Genomic DNA, 25,941 nt, shown 5'->3' on the forward strand with positions numbered 1-25,941 from the left:
ATTGCGAAATATTTTTCGAAATGCAGAAAAGTTATACCATTATCAAACTGAACGGCTCATATAATGAATAAAACACTTTAAATTGAATATAAAATAAATATCTTTGTATATATCTCAATGATATATCATACAAATATATTTATTCTCGAACCTCATCTATACAATATGAGACTTTTCAGAATAAAAATTCAAAGCTGATAATTCTACAAATAATATAACAGCATCACTGTTCTCGTAAACATTAAATATTGTTTGCAAATGTGTTTGAAATCAGGTTATTTGGTTAATTTAGTTAATGAACGGCGCCCGAATAAAGTTCGCTATGAGCCTAATAGTGGTTGTAAAAATGTGATTTTGATTTGTCGCCGCGCAGAGCTCTGTCAAAAATTCGGCTCGTGTTCATTTCGGTTTAGGTTTAGGTTAATCATGCCTTTGTGTGATTTACGTAAAAGGTTCGTCGAAATTGTGTATAACATATGTATGTACGTATGTATGTATGTATGTGGGACTAATTAGAGACGAAAGTGAACGACACAGCCATGTATGGGGGTAATTAGTTAGGCGCGAGTAACTGTGATGTGTTTCGATGAGTTAAATTTACAATTTCGACGGGTTATAATATATTAAGATGTACGGCGGTTAGGGTATATACATATGTACAAAGGTAATTGATCGACAGAGTTAATGGGCTGTAACTTATGGCTAAGAATTAAAACATTCTTATGTATAGGTATAGAAAATATTATATTTTATGATACTTTTATGGATTCATGAATATGAAGGTATAAATAATTTCGAAAGTTTTTTATAGATGGAAGAAATCGTAACGATATAATATTTACTTATGATAAAAACTCTATTTAAATAAGCTTGAATTCATTTTTTTTAGAAATAAATTAATGAATATCCATGGTAGTAAAAAAAAAACAACAAATTTAATCACGTGATTTATAATTAAATATCAAAATAAGTGGATACATAAATATATATATGTATATATATAAATATATTTCGATATAATAATTTTGTATGATTCTTCTATTAAATTTTTATGTTCCGAATTTTTTCTAAAATCAAATAAAACAAATAAAATCCAATGTCAATAATCCGATATGTACATATATGGCACAATTGGAAATATAAAATTACCTCTAAGTGATGTAATAAGGTATCACACTTCTTTTGCACTCTTTCCTGATATTTTTCTACTTCCATAATGAGATCAAATAAATTCTGATGAAAGAAATACCGTTTATTAAATTTAGGCAATACATACATATAAATCTGTGTATGCAAATCTCACCTTCTTTGTACTATTTATTGAATGTATTTTTTTATTGATTAAGTGACCCAATTGATGTACGTTGCAGTTATGATGATCTCTCGGTTGTTTATTTGTGGTTGTCGATTGAAATCTGAACAATTAATGAAACACGTATGTATGTATTTATATTGGACTAGCTGTATTACCCGGCTTCGCTCAGTGTTTATAATATAAACCGCTTAAACATGACTAAGCTAATTTAATTAAAAAAAAAAAAAAATTAAAAAAAAATTTAAAAATTAAAAAAAAAAATAAAAAAAAAATAAAAAAAAATTTAAAAAAAAAATTTTAAAAAATCAAAAAAAAAAAATCAAATTTTTTTTTTGCCTTCTAGGGCTTCGCCCTCGGCGCCCCCCTGAGCCTTTGCCTTCTAGGGCTTCGCCCCTCCACGCCCCATGAGCAATTGCCGTTTAGGGCTTCGCCCCCCTTAGTTAATGCCTTTTAGGGCTTCGCCCCTCCGCACCCCCATGATTAAATGCCGTCTAGGGCTTCGCCCCCCTTAGTTAATGCCTTTTAGGGCTTCGCCCCCCGCGCCCCCAAGATTAATTGCCGTTTAGGGCTTCGCCCCCCTTAGTTAATGCCTTTTAGGGCTTCGCCCCTCCGCGCCCCCATGATTAAAAGCCGTCTAGGGCTTCGCCCCCCTAAGTTAATGCCTTTTAGGGCTTCGCCCCCCGCGCCCCAAAGATTAATTGCCGTTTAGGGCTTCGCCCCCCTTAGTTAATGCCTTTTAGGGCTTCGCCCCTCCGCACCCCCATGATTAAATGCCGTCTAGGGCTTCGCCCCCCTTAGTTAATGCCTTTTAGGGCTTCGCCCCCCGCGCCCCCAAGATTAATTGCCGTTTAGGGCTTCGCCCCCCTTAGTTAATGCCTTTTAGGGCTTCGCCCCTCCGCGCCCCCATGATTAAAAGCCGTCTAGGGCTTCGCCCCCCTAAGTTAATGCCTTTTAGGGCTTCGCCCCCCGCGCCCCAAAGATTAATTGCCGTTTAGGGCTTCGCCCCCCTTAGTTAATGCCTTTTAGGGCTTCGCCCCTCCGCACCCCCATGATTAAATGCCGTCTAGGGCTTCGCCCCCCTTAGTTAATGCCTTTTAGGGCTTCGCCCCCCGCGCCCCCAAGATTAATTGCCGTTTCGGGCTTCGCCCCCCTTAGTTAATGCCTTTTAGGGCTTCGCCCCTCCGCACCCCCATGATTAAATGCCGTCTAGGGCTTCGCCCCCCCTAGTTAATGCCTTTTAGGGCTTCGCCCCCCGCGCCCCCAAGATTAATTGCCGTTTAGGGCTTCGCCCCCCTTAGTTAATGCCTTTTAGGGCTTCGCCCCTCCGCGCCCCCATGATTAAATGCCGTCTAAGGCTTCGCCCCCATGATCAGTTGCCTTTTAGGGCTTCGCCCCTCCGCGCCCCCATGATTAATTGCCGTCTAGGGCTTCGCCCCCCTTAGTTAATGCCTATTAGGGCTTGCGCCCCATGAGGCTGGGCCCCCCGGGCCCCCTTCGGGGCCCCACGGGGCTGTGCCCCTTGTGGCGCCCCCTTTTGAGCCCCATGGGGCTGCGCCCCATGAGGCTGGGCCCCCCGGGCCCCCTTCGGGGCCCCACGGGGCTGCGCCCCTTGTGGCGCCCCCTTTTGAGCCCCATGGGGCTGCGCCCCATGAGGCTGGGCCCCCCGCGCCCCCTTCGGGGCTTCACGGGGCTGCGCCCCCTTCGGGGCTTCACGGGGCTGCGCCCCTTGTGGCACCCCCTTTTGAGCCCCATGGGGCTGCGCCCCATGAGGCTAGGCCCCCCGGGCCCCCACGGGGCTGCGCCCCTTGTGGCGCCCCCTTTTGAGCCCCATGGGGCTGCGCCCCATGAGGCTGGGCCCCCCGGGCCCCCTTCGGGGCCCCACGGGGCTGCGCCCCTTGTGGCGCCCCCTTTTGAGCCCCATGGGGCTGCGCCCCATGAGGCTGGGCCCCCCGGGCCCCCTTCGGGGCCCCACGGGGCTGCGCCCCTTGTGGCGCCCCCTTTTGAGCCCCATGGGGCTGCGCCCCATGAGGCTGGGCCCCACGGGGCTGCGCCCCTTGTGGCGCCCCCTTTTGATCCCCATGGGGCTGCGCCCCATGAGGCTGGGGCCCCACGGGGCTGCGCCCCTTGTGGCGCCCCTGGCGGGGCCCCATTAAACTACTCGCCTTGCGCCCCCGCGGGGGTGAATCCATTGAATCGAAAAAAACAAATCGGCGCCCATGGATCGAAAAAAAAAAAATCGAATCACGTGTTCGATGACGTCACCGATCTACGGACGACGACGACGACGAAAACCAAGGATACATACATACATACAAAGTCTCTTTCCAAATTATAGATTAGACTAGCTGTATTACCCGGCTTCGCTCAGTGTTTATAATATAAACCGCTTAAACATGACTAAGCTAATTTAATTAAAAAAAAAAAAAATTAAAAAAAAATTTAAAAATTAAAAAAAAAAATAAAAAAAAAAATAAAAAAAAAATCAAAAAATAAAAATAAAAAAAAAATAAAAAAAAAATAAAAAAAAAATTAAAAAAAAATTTTTTAAAAAATCAAAAAAAAAAATCAAAATTTTTTTTTGCCTTCTAGGGCTTCGCCCTCGGCGCCCCCCTGAGCCTTTGCCTTCTAGGGCTTCGCCCCTCCACGCCCCATGAGCAATTGCCGTTTAGGGCTTCGCCCCCATGATCAGTTGCCTTTTAGGGCTTCGCCCCTCCGCGCCCCCATGATTAAAAGCCGTCTAGGGCTTCGCCCCCCTAAGTTAATGCCTTTTAGGGCTTCGCCCCCCGCGCCCCCAAGATTAATTGCCGTTTAGGGCTTCGCCCCCCTTAGTTAATTGCCGTTTAGGGCTTCGCCCCCCTTAGTTAATGCCTTTTAGGGCTTCGCCCCTCCGCGCCCCCATGATTAAATGCCGTCTAAGGCTTCGCCCCCATGATCAGTTGCCTTTTAGGGCTTTGCCCCCCGCGCCCCCAAGATTAATTGCCGTTTAGGGCTTCGCCCCCCTTAGTTAATGCCTTTTAGGGCTTCGCCCCTCCGCGCCCCCATGATTAAATGCCGTCTAAGGCTTCGCCCCCATGATCAGTTGCCTTTTAGGGCTTCGCCCCTCCGCGCCCCCATGATTAATTGCCGTCTAGGGCTTCGCCCCTCTTAGTTAATGCCTTTTAGGGCTTCGCCCCCCGCGCCCCCAAGATTAATTGCCGTTTCGGGCTTCGCCCCCCTTAGTTAATGCCTTTTAGGGCTTCGCCCCTCCGCACCCCCATGATTAAATGCCGTCTAGGGCTTCGCCCCCCCTAGTTAATGCCTTTTAGGGCTTCGCCCCCCGCGCCCCCAAGATTAATTGCCGTTTAGGGCTTCGCCCCCCTTAGTTAATGCCTTTTAGGGCTTCGCCCCTCCGCGCCCCCATGATTAAATGCCGTCTAAGGCTTCGCCCCCATGATCAGTTGCCTTGTAGGGCTTCGCCCCTCCGCGCCCCCATGATTAATTGCCGTCTAGGGCTTCGCCCCCCTTAGTTAATGCCTATTAGGGCTTGCGCCCCATGAGGCTGGGCCCCCCGGGCCCCCTTCGGGGCCCCACGGGGCTGCGCCCCTTGTGGCGCCCCCTTTTGAGCCCCATGGGGCTGCGCCCCATGAGGCTGGGCCCCCCGGGCCCCCATTCGGGGCCCCACGGGGCTGCGCCCCTTGTGGCGCCCCCTTTTGAGCCCCATGGGGCTGCGCCCCATGAGGCTGGGCCCCCCGGGCCCCCTTCGGGGCCCCACGGGGCTGCGCCCCATGTGGCGCCCCCTTTTGAGCCCCATGGGGCTGCGCCCCATGAGGCTGGGCCCCCCCGGGGCCCCACGGGGCTGCGCCCCTTGTGGCGCCCCCTTTTGAGCCCCATGGGGCTGCGCCCCATGAGGCTGGGGCCCCACGGGGCTGCGCCCCTTGTGGCGCCCCTGGCGGGGCCCCATTAAACTACTCGCCTTGCGCCCCCGCGGGGGTGAATCCATTGAATCGAAAAAAACAAATCGGCGCCCATGGATCGAAAAAAAAAAAATCGAATCACGTGTTCGATGACGTCACCGATCTACGGACGACGACGACGACGAAAACCAAGGATACATACATACATACAAAGTCTCTTTCCAAATTATAGATTAGACTAGCTGTATTACCCGGCTTCGCTCAGTGTTTATAATATAAACCGCTTAAACATGACTAAGCTAATTTAATTAAAAAAAAAAAAAATTAAAAAAAAATTTAAAAATTAAAAAAAAAAATAAAAAAAAAAATAAAAAAAAAATCAAAAATAAAAATAAAAAAAAAATAAAAAAAAAATAAAAAAAAAATTAAAAAAAAAAATTTTAAAAAATCAAAAAAAAAAATCAAAATTTTTTTTTGCCTTCTAGGGCTTCGCCCTCGGCGCCCCCCTGAGCCTTTGCCTTCTAGGGCTTCGCCCCTCCACGCCCCATGAGCAATTGCCGTTTAGGGCTTCGCCCCCATGATCAGTTGCCTTTTAGGGCTTCGCCCCTCCGCGCCCCCATGATTAAAAGCCGTCTAGGGCTTCGCCCCCCTAAGTTAATGCCTTTTAGGGCTTCGCCCCCCGCGCCCCCAAGATTAATTGCCGTTTAGGGCTTCGCCCCCCTTAGTTAATTGCCGTTTAGGGCTTCGCCCCCCTTAGTTAATGCCTTTTAGGGCTTCGCCCCTCCGCGCCCCCATGATTAAATGCCGTCTAAGGCTTCGCCCCCATGATCAGTTGCCTTTTAGGGCTTTGCCCCCCGCGCCCCCAAGATTAATTGCCGTTTAGGGCTTCGCCCCCCTTAGTTAATGCCTTTTAGGGCTTCGCCCCTCCGCGCCCCCATGATTAAATGCCGTCTAAGGCTTCGCCCCCATGATCAGTTGCCTTTTAGGGCTTCGCCCCTCCGCGCCCCCATGATTAATTGCCGTCTAGGGCTTCGCCCCCCTTAGTTAATGCCTTTTAGGGCTTCGCCCCCCGCGCCCCCAAGATTAATTGCCGTTTCGGGCTTCGCCCCCCTTAGTTAATGCCTTTTAGGGCTTCGCCCCTCCGCACCCCCATGATTAAATGCCGTCTAGGGCTTCGCCCCCCCTAGTTAATGCCTTTTAGGGCTTCGCCCCCCGCGCCCCCAAGATTAATTGCCGTTTAGGGCTTCGCCCCCCTTAGTTAATGCCTTTTAGGGCTTCGCCCCTCCGCGCCCCCATGATTAAATGCCGTCTAAGGCTTCGCCCCCATGATCAGTTGCCTTTTAGGGCTTCGCCCCTCCGCGCCCCCATGATTAATTGCCGTCTAGGGCTTCGCCCCCCTTAGTTAATGCCTATTAGGGCTTGCGCCCCATGAGGCTGGGCCCCCCGGGCCCCCTTCGGGGCCCCACGGGGCTGCGCCCCTTGTGGCGCCCCCTTTTGAGCCCCATGGGGCTGCGCCCCATGAGGCTGGGCCCCCCGGGCCCCCATTCGGGGCCCCACGGGGCTGCGCCCCTTGTGGCGCCCCCTTTTGAGCCCCATGGGGCTGCGCCCCATGAGGCTGGGCCCCCCGGGCCCCCTTCGGGGCCCCACGGGGCTGCGCCCCATGTGGCGCCCCCTTTTGAGCCCCATGGGGCTGCGCCCCATGAGGCTGGGCCCCCCCGGGGCCCCACGGGGCTGCGCCCCTTGTGGCGCCCCCTTTTGAGCCCCATGGGGCTGCGCCCCATGAGGCTGGGCCCCCCGGGCCCCCTACGGGGCCCCACGGGGCTGCGCCCCATGTGGCGCCCCCTTTTGAGCCCCATGGGGCTGCGCCCCATGAGGCTGGGCCCCCCCGGGGCCCCACGGGGCTGCGCCCCTTGTGGCGCCCCCTTTTGAGCCCCATGGGGCTGCGCCCCATGAGGCTGGGCCCCCCGGGCCCCCTTCGGGGCCCCACGGGGCTGCGTCCCTTGTGGCGCCCCCTTTTGAGCCCCATGGGGCTGCGCCCCATGAGGCTGGGCCCCCCGGGCCCCCTTCGGGGCCCCACGGGGCTGCGCCCCTTGTGGCGCCCCCTTTTGAGCCCCATGAGGCTGGGCCCCCCCGGGGCCCCACGGGGCTGCGCCCCTCGTGGCGCCCCCTTTTGAGCCCCATGGGACTGCGCCCCTTGTGGCGCCCCCTTTTGAGCCCCATGGGGCTGCGCCCCATGAGGCTGGGCCCCCCGGGCCCCCTTCGGGGCCCCACGGGGCTGCGCCCCATGTGGCGCCCCCTTTTGAGCCCCATGGGGCTGCGCCCCATGAGGCTGGGCCCCCCCGGGGCCCCACGGGGCTGCGCCCCTTGTGGCGCCCCCTTTTGAGCCCCATGGGGCTGCGCCCCATGAGGCTGGGCCCCCCGGGCCCCCATTCGGGGCCCCACGGGGCTGCGCCCCTTGTGGCGCCCCCTTTTGAGCCCCATGGGGCTGCGCCCCATGAGGCTGGGCCCCCCGGGCCCCCATTCGGGGCCCCACGGGGCTGCGCCCCTTGTGGCGCCCCCTTTTGAGCCCCATGGGGCTGCGCCCCATGAGGCTGGGCCCCCCGGGCCCCCTTCGGGGCCCCACGGGGCTGCGTCCCTTGTGGCGCCCCCTTTTGAGCCCCATGGGGCTGCGCCCCATGAGGCTGGGCCCCCCGGGCCCCCTTCGGGGCCCCACGGGGCTGCGCCCCTTGTGGCGCCCCCTTTTGAGCCCCATGAGGCTGGGCCCCCCCGGGGCCCCACGGGGCTGCGCCCCTCGTGGCGCCCCCTTTTGAGCCCCATGGGACTGCGCCCCTTGTGGCGCCCCCTTTTGAGCCCCATGGGGCTGGGCCCCATGAGGCTGGGGCCCCACGGGGCTGCGCCCCTTGTGGCGCCCCTGGCGGGGCCCCATGAAGCTACTCGCCTTGCGCCCCCGCGGGGGTGAATCCATTGAAACGAAAAAAACAAATCGGCGCCCATGGATCGAAAAAAAAAAAATCGAATCACGTGTTCGATGACGTCACCGATCTACGGACGAAGACGACGACGACGACGACGACCAAGGATATTTACATACATACAAAGTCTCTTTCCAAATTATAGATTAGATATATTATACAAATAATAAACAAAAAATGAAATTAAGAAGATACTCTTTTAAGGAATTTTTCAGATGTTGTATTATCGCTTCTTTTTCCTGGATGATTTTCTCTGCATTGGTTTTAAGCTTGGTCATAGAAATATCTGAATTTTTATTTTGCTGAATCAACGTCATCCTAAAATAGAAATTGACTAAATATTTTTCTGTAATATAAACAAATAAGTTGATGGAAAATTATTGTAGAATTTATTACTCCACATTTTCATCATTCCGCTTTTGCATTTGCCTTAGTTTTTCATTATATTCTTCATATACATTTTCCATGTCTTCTTGGTTTTTACGAATTATATATTCTTTTTCCTGTTTGAAAAATTAAACTTTAGGTATTATAATACACACTACATACATTTAAATAGTATCTTATTTACCTTTAACTGATTTTTCAAGTCTGCAATTTGCCTCTGATAGTTTTCAGTTGGCGTTGAGTTTGATATGAGAGTATTCAATTTATCCACCAGGTTGTACTTGTCTTTCTTCAGAATTTCTATACTTCTTTTCATCTTCATTTGAAGAGCCGAAAAAACATCTTTTATGTCAGTCAATGCCTCATTGATAATAATTTTAAAATAGTCAATGTCAGATTGGTTCGATTCTTCCCATCTCACTGAATTTAAATGTTCATTTTGTGAGTCATTGAGGTCAAATGCCACATCATAAGTCCTAAAGGTTCTATTGGAATTTGTCATTGTCATAGCTTCAGCTCTCGCACAGCCTTCACCGTTACACTGAAATATGTTTTAAATAATCTTTCGCGTTTATGTAAACGTATTATTACTCATTAGTATGTAGCTGTATTATATTACCGCATCAGAACACTTTTCTGTAGTCATGTGGAATCAATTTTGTAATGCACTGTTTAAAAACTTGATAATGTTGGAGTGTGTTTTAGACGCCATTACAGTTTGTTTGTTTAGCGACAGTTGTCAAGTTTTGTTTTTGTTGCCCGTGTAAAAAAATATGTTGTTATTTCTATATTCGAGCTTATGAGTAAATACTGTCATAATATTATACCGTTATTGCTAACTCGTATTGGCAGATTAACGTTCGCCCCAGGTGCTCTGGAGCGAAATCTCGAGAGCTTTCGCACTACTAGGTAGTTGTCTAAAAGCGAATAGCGATACGAAACCCTCGTCATAATCGAAAAATATATCACATATAGACAAATAAGATGGAAAAAATACGAAATTATTGCCTACATGGTGATATATGAGGAATATTATTTTTAGCATTATTGTATAGCCGTAGAAAAAATCACATTTATTTTATTTTATTTTATTATATACATATGTATATACCAGGAAGGCCTAACAGGTAAGCCCCAATACGCCTTCCTGGCTAATTACAAACAATGCAGCATTTTTATTATACAAGTCGCTAAATTACGAGACACTGAAAACTCGCAAATTAGCGAGACATATATGAATTGTACGTAAATTTTATTGTACATTAATCATACTCAAATAGTGGTGACATAGTAGGTAGGAAGGATTTTTAATCGGGAACCGTTTCAACAATGAAATGAGAGAAAATTGGCAAACTCTGATAGGAAACGATCGACCTGGAGTCACAAATATCCAAAGTCGTTTAATTACGAGACACTGAAAACTCTAAATTAACGAGACATCTATGAACTGTAACGTGTACATTAATCATACTCAAATAGTAGTGACATAGTAGGTGGAAAGGTTTTTAGCCAATTTAATCGAGGAACCGTTTCAACAATGAAATCGGAAAAAAATGGCAAACTCTGATAGGAAAAGATCGACCTGGAGTCATAAGTATCCAAGTCTGACAAGCAGCATTACAGATATACTCAGAATAAATTCTTTTCAATCGAGGTCAACTCACGGGATCGAACCCGGCGCCTCTTGGTGCTAGGAAAACGCCCAACCATCGACCCATGCTGCTGGTATACATATGTATACATAGGTATATACATACATATGTGAAACATTTCCCATGTTTTAATTTTGCTCAATTATTTCCGCACATGTTGGATACGATTCCTCTCATTTGGCAACTCATAAACTCATAAATCCAATCAAAAATGACTGTGGATATCTGATATTCTCCAGCTTGTGCCAAAATTTGAAGCCTTTTACCTTTTACCGTCTGCAAGTTCTATCGATGACTTATTTTAGAATTAATTATTAAGCAGGCCTTCGTGTTTTATTACGTGAAAGTATACTCCGAAGCAGCTGCTAGTATTGTAGCAATTTACTGAATAAACAATCCATCAATTAATTATATGGAAGAAACGAGAATAGTGTCGCATTAAGTCGTCTCGAGTTGTTCCAAGACCCACTAAAACAACTCGATTGTGTTATTTTAGATGTCATTAATCAGTAAATTGAACGTGCTATCGTTGCTGAAGTTTTAAATGTTGATAGGAAAGTAATTTTCTTGATGCTAGTTTGAAACTTTGAACACTTCTGCAAAAGTACACAATTCCTAGAATGTATACAATACAATTTATAAAAAGGGATTGATTATAAGTTAATTTTATAACGTAAATATTCCCAATTATTTGGGCGTCATCAGCTATACTGTTTGCATATATGTATGTACATACATAGGCCGGGACGAAAAGCGCTAATTTTAGATTTTGATCGATGGACCTAATGGAAAACTTTTGCTGTATCAAAGAAACGTTAAATAAAGAATTTGATCGATTTTAAACAATGTCCTGTGCCTCCAAACAATCTATTTATCTTGGTAAAAATGTCAAAAGTGTTTCTTTTTCATATTATTTTTACTTTAAGGGGGACAAAACGATCTGTATTGTAACAAAATGATATGTTGTAAAAATATGACATTTTGCTTCAAAATAACGTCATTTTTGACTCCTTATATTCAATAAAATTCGTAAATTTTTTGGATATTTTTTGTATTCTAATTAAAGATATTATATCCAAGAAAGCTCTCATCAAATTATATTTTCAAAATAATCATGGAAACAAGAAAAAAATTACGATTTTCTGAGATGACCGCTTCCCCCATATAAACACCCATTGCGAGCCCGGCACGCTTTGTATGGGGACATTTTTCGGCCAAACAGCGACTTTGAATTGTCGTTAATCAGTCAAAACTTATAATAATCGATCCAGATAAATTCTAATACATAAATAATAAATGTTTATTTGTTTTACTACTAAAAAAATCGAAACTATGCTAAAAAAGTATCATATATGCAAAAAAAAACCCACTTTTTAGAAATATTCAAGGCAAATCGATTGATTGGAGAGACAGGACATTTTTTAAAATTGATGATTGTTTTTATGAAACGTTTTCTTGATACGACGCAATTATTCCATTAGGTCCATCGATGAAAAACCAAAATTCGTGTTTTTCGCTCCTGCCTAATGTACATTTAGTATGTAATGTGTAAATTTGTATTTACAAAGTATGTATTTTTTTTGATTTTTAAATGCTTTTTATTATTACGAAATTTTGTTCACAATACATCTTATATCTATTTTAATAGCTACTGATCTACTGATCATTTTCTATTTTACAATTTAATTTAATTTAGTTAGTAATCATAGTATTATATTATTCTAATGTTAATCTACAGCATAATAGGAAAAAGAGCTCAAAAACCTATTTACAATCCTTATAAATGTTCATAATACATCTAATACATAATATTAATTAAAGACTCTCTAAAGTCGATGACTTAAAGCAGATTGTGTTTAGGTAATCTGTGTTTATGTATGAATATACACGCAGTGCACGAAAAATAAATAGCCAGTTCCTTGCATTTATCATTATTTTATTAAGATTTATTACTGACGGCAAGATAAGATGTATTCGCAATTTTTAAAATTGTTTAAGTAAAGACAAGATTTGATCAAATCTTGAGGTAAAACTGATAATTAAAATAAAATGTCTTGTGTAAATGCAAAGTTGATCTAATTCAAACTTCCTCCATCAGCAGTTTGTATGTAAATTCACGAGAAATTCATGCTTGTATGTACACACATATGTATGTATGTGTATCCCGAAATATATTACAATGATGTGTTTTTCAGATTTCCCCCGAAGCCTTAGGGCTTTTAAATTCAGAATTTACGCGCTAATAATGCTCGGGCTTACGAATATTTGAGGCTGTTACACGTATGCGTAATATATTTCAATGTAACTCGATATATGAATTTATTGTATTACATTTTATATTTATGTACTTACTTTGTTAAATATTTGAAAGTACTCGGCCTACACATGTTGATATTTATTTAACGCAAAGAAAGGCAAGTAGAAAAATGTTCTAAAAAAAAATCGACCAACAATGTAATGCGATTTTTGCTGGAAATGGTATTACATCAAAGTGGCATAGCGTCATAAACCGGATGGTTGTTCACGTGTTTATTATGTGTTCGTGTCGCGCCTATCTGTAGACGTGTCGAAACTGATGGGGTCGTTGCCAACAGGGACTACAACCTTCGAAGCCCCAAAATAAATATTTATTTGACCGCCAAAAGGAGCGAAAAGTTTTACGACACAAAAAAGTGAAACTCCACTTTCCCTTGTGAAAGTCTCCCGTAGATTGGCAAAATTTGTTTTAAGAGTAAAGCGACATACCCACTCAAATCGATCACCCAACATACCTACATATACATCGATATATAATACTAGTGTTGTGCCCGTTGATTTCGACGGGTGGTCTCGGAAAGGAATTGATACACGAATAAAAAAAGTAATTTATAGGCACGCGCACGTATTAATAGTAAAATGTCGAGTGAGCGCATTACACGCTCGCTGATCCAACCTGTTCACCCGTTCGAAATGATGAATGAATATGTGTATGTGTGTGTGTGACTTCGTGGATGTGTGTTTGTGTTTACGCTCCCGCATATCTTTAATATATACCAGCAAGACCTAACAATTAGCTCCAATGTGCCTTCTTGGCCAGAAACATTGTACATTTGACACAAATATTATTAGTATTATACAAGGTATATAAATACTTATGAATTAAGAGGGCTGGATAGCAGCGCCTTGTCCATGCAAACGTACTATACTTCTCCCTTCCTCAATTATGGCACTAGAGAAATTATTTTTTAATATGCTATGTATATCCACCATTGGGGTGCATCTATCGTTTTATTTTTTTGGTTAATTTATTTTTAATAGGAGCTAGGAGCCGCCAAACATCTATAAAATCGCCTCTTTTTTACACCCACGAAACGAGTCCAGCGTGCTTATTTAACGGTCGATTTAAAAAAAAATACGCCGATAGATACACAGAAAGTATCTTTCTCATACCGATGATGAAGATTTTTTAAAAATTGGTCCAGTTTTGGGGAAGAAAATAGGAGAATACGAAACCTCGATTTTGTCAATTTAAAATACGTTTTATCTGGTCGAAGCGCAACTGTCGCATTCACTCAATATATATATACTGTCGCATTCACTCAATATATGTATATATCGAAGAAAGGAACGGTAACAAAATTAAGGTTTCGGGTGTACAGCCCTCTTAATATCGAAATTCAGTAAATATACATATATCAATTATTTTTATTTTATTTATTTAGTTTTTATTTATACCAGGAAACCTAACTGGTAACCCCAATGCGCCTACCTGGCCAGAAACATTGTACATTTGATACAAGTATTATTATACAAAGTAAAAACATATTAATTAACATCCACAGAGACATTTATGGTTAAATTTGTAATTTTGCAGCATTTTATACAATTCAGCGAAATCCGAGATTGCTGAAAACTCAAGATTGGCGAGAAAATGGGCAAGGTTTGCCAATTTGTTGGAACCGTTTCAATGAAAATCGGACAAATTAGCAAACTCTGATAGCAAACGATCGACCTGGAGTCACAAATCCAAGGTCTGACCAGTATAAACCAGTGGGATTTTTAACCCGTGACCATTCTGTTCAAAGTATTATGTGCTAACCAGTTGTCTATTCTATTCTTTGTACATGTCAGACGCTCCAAACCCTCCCACTTTCTCGCTACCCCACTTCCCCGCTTCTCCTCGACACGATCGGTCGTTACGCCACATCCCTATAGCAGATGCTCAATCGTCAGAATGTATCGTCGATGTTCCAATTGGTCAAACGTTTTAGTCCACGTGGACTACTTCAGGCCGATTGGTTTCGCAAATCGGGTCCGTTTTTATATATGTGTATCATTTTAGAATATCGCGTCGGATTTTTCTGATTTAAATGCTTTGAGTTTGTGTATACGTATATACATGCATATACATATTTTATTTTTATTTTTATATACATATGTAAGTGCTTTTAATTCAGCAGCCAGCTTGCTTTTTTAAGCGAGCTTTCGTCGGTTCTGTCCGTCTGCGGTTAAAGCACTTGATTGGCATCCGAAATCCCCCTTTATTATGATCGTTATGTTTCGAAAATTAAATCGGTGGAAAGCTTTCACAGTCGTCGAACTTTGCATCGGGGCCGTCGGGTTAATTCGAAAGGTTTCACCTAAAAATAATCGTCTACTTTTGGTGGAAATGTTCCTTTACACGCTAGCGTAGACCTGAAACAATGTATTTAAACGCCTTTATCAATTCGTCTAGTCTATATTTTACTATGAATATTTTATGAAAAGTGATTCAACAAGTAAAATGGTTACGTTACGTTAAATATGAATTAAAATGGCTCGAGTCATATACTTGTACATATATTTATTTATTTATACTTGGGAAAGGCGATGGACCCAATTTTATGTCACCTCATGAGTGATATCTATGATACACTTGCACGCATATTAATTTATATATTATAAATTTCCGAATCATATTCAAATAGTAGTGACAAGTTTTTGCTGAAGATGTACATCCAAGTCTGACCAGCGGCACTATCAAATATATAAAGACGGTAATCTGTGTGTGTGTGTGTGTGTGTGTGTGTGTGTGTGTATGTGTGTGTGTGTGTGTGTGTGCGTGCGTGCGTGCGTGCGTGCGTGCGTGCGTGCGTGCGTGCGTGCGTGCGTGTGTGTGTATGTGTGTGTGTGTGTGTGTGTGTGTGTGGGTGTGTGTGTGTGTGTGTGTGTGTGTGTGTGTGTCCGAACTCTCGCCGAAAATAATGAACGAATCGATAAAAATCGATAAATTCATTTTTCGACGAGACGACTTTGTCGCGACTCGAACCGATCACCCCAAATAGCCGGAATATAGGTCTAAATTGAGCTAATGGTCACGTACATCACGCCAAATCCAATTCTTCATTTCGCCTTTTTCTTTTAAACATTAATTGAAATATTCCTTCTCGCCATATAAAAATACGTAATTTTAATAATTTCATTTAGCGAGGTTTTGAACCATTTTTTTTATAGATTTATTTTTAATTAAATTTAAATTTAAATTTAAATTATTTATGTTTTGACGATATTCGAGAAAAAAAAATGATTTCATTCACCGCGGGTGCCGGGAATTGAACCTCGGACCCTCCGATCCAAAGCGATGTGCTTCACGAGCCCGCGCTGCACGCCATATCCTCGCCCAGAATACGTGTTGTAAATACACATCATATGTGTATGCACGTAATTTGTTATGTGTAATAATAATATTCAACGTTACGAGGTCAATGACCGTTTGTGTATAATCGGAAAATATTACATTTTGTTAACTTTAATTAACATTTTGCTAACGTTGACTTTAAGAATTGAAAATTATTACAAATAAAGAATGGAAAACTATCTATGAGAGTCTACGAAAATAACGGTTCCGGTTACGGATTTTTTTTTTTAGTTTTATACGAGTATATAATAATTTTATACCCATGCGATGATATTTCATCGGGCTGTTCACTAGTAGATAATACTAGGAATAAATTCTTTTCAATTCAGGTTAGCCTACAGCAGGGGTCGGTAGACTTTCAAGTGAAGAGCGCCAAGTTGTTAAAGAAACAGGACAAAAAAGGTACCAGAGACACATACATATGTATATATATATATATATATATATATATGTATATATATGAATATGTTACATATGTTATGATATTTAGCAGCATGGCTCAGTGGTTGCGTTTATGATAAACACTTAGAGGTCACCAGGTTCAATCCGATGAGCTGACCTCGATTGAAAATAATTTATTTCGAGTATAATCTTTAATGCTGCTGGTCAGACTTGAGTATTTGTCACTCCAAGTCGATCTTTTTCTATCAGAGTTTGCCAAGTTATCTGATTTCATTGTTGAAACTGTTCCTCCACCAAATAGGCTAAAAACCTTCCCACCTACTATGTCACTACTATTTGAGTTATGTCTAATAAAATGTATGTATGTGTAAGTTTAAATCCATAGATCTCTCGTTAATTTTAGACATTGCATAGTTTTTGAAAACTTTTGTGATATCTAGCAAATAACTACTTGTTTTCAATTTTAGACATGATTGTAAATTATCGTGTGTTAATTTGCTTCTTAGCTTAGTTTTTATTTGATTTATGGAAGAGAATGTTTGTTCGTTTATACATATGTACCTATATGTATGTACGTATGTATATATGTTTATATAGAGCCAAAGATTGTGAGAACAGAAAATGCTAGTTTTTTAACGTGTCATATGTTTCCGGCAAACTATTCCATGTATAAAATATTATTCTTAGTAGAAGAAATTAAATTAGATTTCTCACTTTCGAGTTATTCCAAGCGGTTGGTTAGATCTGTAAAATTGTTGCTCACAGTTGCTTGATTTTCATCAACCTCATTATTATTTGTAAAATGACTTTATTGAACATATATCCAGAAGACTCATTAAAAAATAGGAGTGACTAGAAAGCATCTAGTTTTCAGTACATACACATACATATACCGTGTTTAAATTATATTATTTTTTAATTTTCCAATAAATAGGGATATAAAGTAAAGATCCATATAAAAATAGAAGCGAAAACATGTCATACGTTCTCCATTTTATAATTTCCTTTGCTAGATTAAACTGGCAGTGTATATATGAATGTACATTTTGTACACTGACTCGTCATTGGAGCACGTTCGCTAATCCCAGGTTTGTCATCAAAAGCATGTATCGGGCAGTGTTTTAGCCGAGAGCAAATAAAATTAATACCATTGAGTAATATACAGCATTTCGATTTTCAACAATTCTCACGTACAGCAAGCACTCAGAAGGACGCTGTTAAAGCCTACTGGATTTTTGTTTAAATTTAAAACTGTAATTCTCATAAAACGTGTCTGATCCTGTTTTCGCAGGATATATTTACAAGGCTCTGCGTGCATTGTTTGGTATGAGGCAAGCTCGCTTTCAAATGGATTGTGCTGCAGAAAACTTAATAATCGTGAAACACTTAGTGGGCTTTTCAATTGCTTGTAGGTTGATCTGAGATGTTATCGAGATAGAATGGAGCTCCTTTCGATGACTTTTCATTTCAATGTATGCAGACTGATACTTTTTCGGTCAACTTTTATTATGACCATCTTACATAAAAGTAGTCAATCACTTGGAGCTTATCAGCAGACAAAGACTAGTCTATACACTCTTTGACTTGTACATTCTATATTCATGTAAAATAATAAAAGATTTCAAAAGAAAAACAATCAGACAATTCGGACTAAATAATATCGCGTTTATGGCCATTGAACACAAAGAAACATCGAAAATAGAGCTTAAAGTAGTTTTTGGGGATTTTGCAACCCTTAAATTGAGAAAGACAAATTTTAAAGACGGTTAAGTAAATATGTACCAACAAATGGTTAGAATTATTTCATCTCATATTTTTAAAAACTAGGTAAAGAAGGAAGCTTGCATAATTTTTGCACAAGGGTTCAAAATTCATAGCTACGTCACTGATTCCATTTCACTCCTTATAAAATGTGAGATTCACTCGAAACGACGGTTAATTAAAGTGAGTAGCTTTTGATCTAAATGTCTTTTAGATTAAAATTAGTCAGCAAGTCAAAGTGGTAAAGCCGTCATTGCAAAGTTGAAAGTTCGGCTAAAGACGAAATAATCTCCTTAATTGTTTTTGAATATCCGTATAGCTGTAAATTCAGGTTTGTCAGAAATTTGCAGATTTTGCAGAAAGTTTCATATAAAATTAGGTGGACAGGGCCAATATGAGTTTTGACATTTTGAAAGGGGTTCGCGTTGTAAATTCGCCATATATGTAATTTATTCTCAATTTCCCCTAGTAAATTGCTAGTAAATAGGCCAAAATTTGACCCTCTCTAATGCTCTTTATCCGTTTTAGGATGCTACTAAATATTCATCCCACTCACCAAACCATCGCCCCTTTCTTCATTCCAGTTTCATGCCCTTCAGTAGACGTGGGACTTTCACTGTAAAAATACAAAAAAACTCCCAAGAGACATCAAACGTTTCTCATGACGAAGCAAAAACTTTCCCTTAAAAAATATAGGTGTATCTATGTATGCGGTATACGAAAGTGATGCCATCTTAATGACAATTTTATTATGTCAAGTTTTAAGGTTAAATTTTCGTTTATATATAACGTTATAGTACATTAAAAATATTTGTAAGGGTATTTTTTGCGGATATATAATGAAAAAAGGTTCAATTTGACGATGCAAAATCTCAATACGATCAGTCAATCATGTTTTTACGATGTATGTCTGGCCGTTCGTCCGGTTTTGACGTGGATCGGATACAAAGGAAACTTGACCGGACAATAATTTCCACGAGAGACTGTGCAATGACTGATAACAGTGTATGCGAATGAAAGTTCGCCTTTTCCGGACGTCTTTTTTTCCGGCTGTGTAAGAGCGGTTTCCGCATTAAGCCCCGCCACAAAGAAAATGCCTTTTCCAATAAAATGCCGCCACTAGCGGGTATATTAAATTTACTTTTTCCTCGAGTGCCTTTTTCGCATGGTTCTTCCACCGCACAATAATAAAAAGAAAATTGAGGTCTGCGAGTGTGTAACGTACTCGCCATCTGAACTTTTTATGTTGTATTTCACGATTTTACGTGTACACGCTGTGGGCGTGTTTAAGTTTTCCCAAAACCTAAAAGCCTCCGCTGGAAAACTTTTATTAGAATTCCATTTGAAATAGTCATATGTATATATTGCATAATATGTATGTATATAGCATTCTATAGGTCGCATTCTCCGCAGTACCAAACTATCTTAATATCATATTGGAATGTTTATTTGCGTACACGTTCTGGCAAACTGTATATTTTTTCTTTAGATTTTTATTAAAACTAGATCATAGAAAATTTATCGTCACAGGTGTGTTGCCAATTAAAAATAATACACTGCGTTATAATTACTTCTTTTGTTTTCATCCGTATAACTGTAGTTCTTTTGTTTATTTTTCTTTAGTCTACGAAGGTAAGGAAAAACAAAAGAATTGTTTTTCTTATTTTTTGTTCAAAGTTCATTTATTTTTAAAATTTATTCAAATATATTATTTCTGCGATAACCCAACTATCTTGAATTTACGAGCAGGTACGTTCGTGTAAGTGTAATTTTCGCGTTTTTCATTCCAAGACAGATTACAGGTATTCATTTACAGTATTCAAATTTTTGTGTGATTTATTTGTAAAATATTTGTATTCACATTTTCGACTTATGCTTTCGGTTGTTTCGCTTTTGAAAACAATAAAAAAACCCATATTCCGTTCGTAAGATATTCCATGCATACGGCGAACGACTTCTGAAAATACGACCGGTTTCAGAAATTCAGGCAATAAAAAATATATGTATATATTCAAAGAAACTTTACCACGATAGAAAAATACTATACTAATCGTTTTCACGGATAGTTTTTTTTTATCGAAAGCGGTGGAAAATAGGGGAAAATTTTCCGGTCGGTACTATTGAATTATGCATCGCATTTATCATCGTACACATCGCCTTTCGAGATCGTTCATTTTACACGCATTTTTTATACGTTCGTGATAATTTTAAATTGGACCATTTAATGTAATTTTTATTTTTCTTCTTTTACAGTTTCAGCCGAGTCAAAAAGATGCTGACAAAACTGAAGATGGTGGTGTGTGTAAAGCTAACAATGTCGCGAAGAGTGGTGAGGAAACTGCTGAAGTGCTCGCCGACGTGCCCTCGGATACTAGAGATGAAGGAGACTCGGTAATTTTAATTTTAAATATATACACATTGCATTTATACTGTGTGTTGGCCGGTTTTGATAGTGAATCGTGTGTAGAGAGTTTTGTGCTTGTTTGTCGATTCTTGGGTCAACACGTTTTGATTAATCGCCGTTGTCAGTTTCATGGTTGACCGTTTTGTATGAAATAACACCGTAATTTTTGCTGCCAAATTTTTGTATTTACACAATGTCGTATGTATATGTTGTACGTATATTGTTTATATATCACTCTTAATGGCGTCGTATATCACCGTAAACATTTTTTCATTGAAATCAAGCTTTAGTCTGATGGTTCAAGTCAAACGAAGCTTTTTGTTTGTCAAAAAATGAAACGATGCCACACACATAAATTTGTATTTTTTAAATTTGATACATGTATGTATGTATGTGTTATGTTAAATTCATGTTAAATTTAATTTTAATGTTCATGTAAAATTTTTTTTTTTTTTTTCAATCTGAATTTAGTTTATGTTCATGATTAGTTTAAGTTTATTATCCAACTTTTCACTTCTAAAGAGTATATTTGTAACGAAAATCCTAATTAATTGGTAAAAATAGTAATTCTCTTCATTGTGAGAGTAATAAAAAATACTTGCTACGAGAACCTTATTATATCTGAAAGAGTATTTCTTTTTTATGTGACTTTGAAAGTATATAATTAAGCATGTATGTTCTTATTTCCTAAATGTAATACGAGAAGAGAGCCGAACAATATTAATCATGTCGCATTTTCTCGATAGTAATGGTCATTTTTCATGCTATTTTCGGAAATTCTGTTTACAGTATACATACATACATATATACTTGAACTAAATTGAAAAATATTCTTCGCTAGGAACATATTGTACATATGTTATATTATATAATAAATATAAGAGCATTTTCATAGAAGAAGATACACTTATATACAGATTATATATAGTTGTATAATATGTGCAGATTCTGTAAATATTTATTTATTTACTAAAAAAAAAAAACAGGAAAAAACAACATTACAACGTATTTATATAATATTGACACCAAAAAAGTTACTTAAGATTAATTAGAATGAAAAAAATTAATAGCAAAGAAGAAGAGCATTGAATAATGGTAGATATGGAATATATCTACATACATATGTATTACTAAGAAAAATGATCAAACAATATAAATATAAAGCAAAACAGGATCAATATAAGGGGGGATATTGTTAAAAGAAGAGCAAGATCTATGTATATAAAAAGGAATTACAGGAATGGTTGGTTGAACAGGGATTAATGTGAAATAATGAAGAATTACGGAGGGATTTGATATATTTTGTAATAAAATTACATTTTATTACAGTACTACACATATTTTTATATACATTTTTGTCTCACAGCAGAAAAATTGATTTCTCTCTCTCTCGAGAGAAAGAGACGATATTTTTCTTTGATTATGTCGAGACATTTGTTTTCGTCGCTTTGTCTCGATTGTGCCTCATCAGAAGCAAACCATACAGGGGTCCATAAATCACGCTGAGCCCATCTCGAAAAACTTGATGCAAAGGGAAGAAAAAAGAACAAACCGAGGAAAAAAGACCGGGTCGTATCGAAGGGTCGTAAACACGAAACGAAAGAATCGATATATAAAAAAGTCAAATATTTACAATAATAAAACAGCGAAACGAAAGCTTACGCCATCTTCTAACGGAATGTAACGGGGTGTCACGCGATATTGTATTGTTTCAATATACGAATACATACATATATACATATACATAAACATACATATATAAAGGTTCGTTTATACCAGCACAGCTTAAGCTGGCAACAGCAGTACGAAAAATATTCTTTAGTACATTCTATTGTATATGGGCATATTCATATGTTATAATGCGTATGTAACGTATTCGAAACAGCAGCAACCGACAAGATCCATTCATGTTATACAGCAGTATATATTGATATAGCACCGAAACGTATCAAGCCGAATTCAGTTACTTTGGCGATTGTGGAAATATTCACGAATAACATGATGTCATAGTGGCGAGTGCACTCGTACTAACAAAAGTGCTGCCATGTGCATATGAATATTTTCGGAAACGTCATATTGAGACAATATTGGCTCGACGATACGATGCAAGCAATATTGGGCCGTATCGTCGTGCTCTGTAATGTATATGTAAGCTGATTTTGCCTAGCACTCGTCCAAAACAAGTATGAACGTTCCGAAAACGGAAGTTGCTGTATAGTATAAATGGAAGTACATACGTGTGTAATGTTTTCCGTGCAGTGCTGTACATAACTGTTGACAGCAGTGTTGACTAATATAATATAAACGGACCTTAAAACGGTTTTAAAATACACGTTGATATAATTGTTGATTTACTTATTAATTCCCATTGACATGGATTAGTGGGATGAAGTAGTTTGATGTTTTATAATCACAAAAAAATAAATGCGGGAGAGTTTATCACCACTTGAGCACGAATTATGAAAATGTCGGATTTCTCACGCATTTCTGATCAATATCGGTATATATTGATTCGATTTGAGTTCCGATGAGATATAAATCGGCGTGAAAATTCAAGTATTTGGATGATTAAACGTGTCCAAGATGAAAAGATTTGCGTCACGAGTTTATGCTGATTTTCTTGTGACATATGTATGTATGCAGATTTTTCTAATGACGTCCGTTTGCGTCACGAAAATACAAAAATGTGAGTAATCTATATATAATTAGAAGCTAATTTTATTTTTATGCACTTCTTTCAGTCTCGTTCTATTTTTGAGATTTTTTTTATTGTACTGTTCGTTAAGTGAGAAGCTTAATGGTTTCCATAACATACATACATATATTGCATATTTATAAGCGTTTAAACTTTTCCCTCGGCTCTCATAAAACATTCCCAAATGCGGGGTCGTGCACGGCCCTGACCTACAGACTCGATAATATAAGAAATTCCGATTGCGAGTTACAAATTCTAAAACTTGAAGACGAAGCCATTTAGAGGACGAAGGAAAAGAGGAATTGCGTCATTTGCAACTTTCAAGTTCAACTGGAATCGATTTTGTTTCTAGAGCAATTTTTTTTAAAAGATAAACTATTAATGTTCAAAAATTTGGATCTTGTTTGTGCAAACGTATTTGAAATATTATATATCGAATTTCGTTTGACTTGATTTATCTAATGCATCTGTATTATATACCACATATCATGTTACTCTTCATTACTCGATATAGCTTTAGGGCGAATCCTGAAAATTTAACTGAATTTAGGTCGGCACTTGTTCAAATATTGAATAATTCTAGACGTTCATTGTTTCTTCGGCAGATGAAAATTTACCCTTCGTAAGATAACCATTATCATTTGTTATTCTTAAGTGAATGTTATTAGTTGTTGCCTTACAACGAGACAAGTTGAACTTTCGACGCTATATTAAATTCCTCACAACAACTTTAATACAGTGAGCAAAACTTTGTACCTGCTACGTACATATGTATGTAGAAAATAATATGCGGAATACAATGGACAAAAGTTTCTCCAGATTGGAAGCACATAGATTCACTCGATTAAGTTTTTGAAGGGTATCTAAAGGATTGCGAATAAAATGAGATGGGCTGTCTGTTGGGCAGATTAATTAAGGAAAATGTACGGAATTCTATAGATGAAAGTTGTAGTAAACAAGAAAATAATTTAAAAGCTTTCATCAGTGGATGATGGTGTACAAAGTGAACATTCATATGTAGTAGTATATGTATTACGTTCATATAACGGGTGGTTCACAAGTAAAGGGTGGTTTTTAAATGAATAGTACTTGGCGTCTAAAAAGAAGAGGTACTTTATGTGATAATTCTTTAACTTCTTACTATATACCATTTACCATCGTGCTAGTAATCATGAATATGATTAGAACTTCGAAGACAGGGAATCAACAGGGAATATGTATGGTTCTAGCAAGACAGGCTACTGCACATACAGCCAGAGCTTCACTTACTTCAGTTCGTGCTTTGGTCTGGCTTGTCCGTTCACCTGACCTTTTCATGTGTGATTTTTATTTATGGAGCTATCGTAAAGCACATGTGAATGAAGAAAAGCCATCCACACTGGAATAACTGAAGACAAAATCAAATCGAAGAAATGGAAAAACTGGGAAGAGTGGAGGCGAGTTTCCTTAAACGGCTCCAAACGTGTGTTCGTAAAAATGATCATCAGTTGAGTGATATAATTTTTTATATGTAAAAATTTCAAAATGGGCATACTTTTGTCTTTATTTTTATGTCAATAAATATTTTTGAAACAAAAAAATTGATGGGTTACTGTTTAATTTGTAACCATCCGTTATTTGTGGACCACTCTGAATAATATCCAAGGCACTCTTTACGTTTCTATTATATAAATATTCATGTTCGTTACGAAAGTGTATTACTTATAAATAATAAGCATTTTATTTGTATTGTATCAGATGAAAAGCCCCGTGGAGGAAGAAAAGGAAGTTCCCGGAAATAACAAAAAGGACGATTCTGACGAATTCAACGATAGGCTGCGAAAAGAGCTCGTAAACAGGGATGGAAATAAGTAAGTTCGTTATACCCATTATTTGTTTGTTTACTCGCCCTAAAACGATATGTATTTATGTACAAATCTTCGCTGATTTATTTCGCCAAACTTTTACGTGTTGTTTTCATCCATTCGATACAGCGGCCGGCTTTGGTTTGTTTCACGCTTTTCGTAAACAAGGAAAGTTTCGATTATTTTATAACAAAAATTTTTTCCAATAAATAATATAAACTTTTCCAGCAAACTGTATTATTGTATTTGAAGCGTCCGCTAATTTTGAAAAGAGCATTCTTCTGAGGGATCTATTTTTCATGTGCCGTCGGTCTTTACGACCCGAGCCTCACCTTATTTACGGATTTTCCATAAAATCCGACCCGAATGTCTTGGCACCTGCCAGACGAAGAATTCTCGTGGATACTCTCTCCCCGAGGAGGCCATAAAAAAGAATCATTATCCTGGGCTTTTCGGGTTGTTTTATTTTCACGCTCGATCGACCGACATTTGAAAATACTATTGGTTCACTTTGGAAAAATTTTCCCCTCTCGATCGATAATGGACCCTTTTATGTACCGCAATTTTCTTTCTATTGGACAGTCAAGATGTTGCAAACCTAATTTACCTATACATATAAGTACATGTCACTAGCGGATCCAGAAAACGGTCAAGGGGAGGCCATTCAAATTGAAAACATAATACATAAAAAAGATCTTGTTGAAATCACGATACCATAAATTGTAAGGACTTTTTGCATAGATACATATTCGAAAGTTAAAATAAGGATTTGCTTTGATTATATCGTGAACGATCACTTTCATTTTGCATTAAGCTTAGTTTGAACTAAAATATATTTATACAAATGAAATTAAGTTCGTCGAAGGGGAGGAGGGGATAGCACCCATGGTATCCCCCCCTGGATACACCTATGATATAAATATACATATATGTATATCGTTTATAAACATCCTAGTTTGT

At 40.1% G+C, this 25,941-nt stretch overlaps 1 protein-coding gene across 1 annotated transcript in view; it reads left to right on the top strand.

Annotated features, from left to right (window-relative positions):
- Ac3 (Adenylate cyclase 3) overlaps positions 1-25,941 on the top strand; it is a 111,066-nt gene that overhangs the window by 72,860 nt on the left and 12,265 nt on the right. Inside the window, exons 9-10 of the mRNA XM_077436092.1 lie at positions 20,292-20,429; positions 24,875-24,987. Coding sequence (XP_077292218.1) covers positions 20,292-20,429; positions 24,875-24,987 — 251 coding nt within the window. The remainder of the gene's footprint in view (positions 1-20,291; positions 20,430-24,874; positions 24,988-25,941) is intronic.

The sequence above is a fragment of the Arctopsyche grandis genome, chromosome 8 (genome assembly GCF_051622035.1).
Source record: "Arctopsyche grandis isolate Sample6627 chromosome 8, ASM5162203v2, whole genome shotgun sequence".
In the NCBI taxonomy this organism is placed as follows: domain Eukaryota; kingdom Metazoa; phylum Arthropoda; class Insecta; order Trichoptera; family Hydropsychidae; genus Arctopsyche; species Arctopsyche grandis.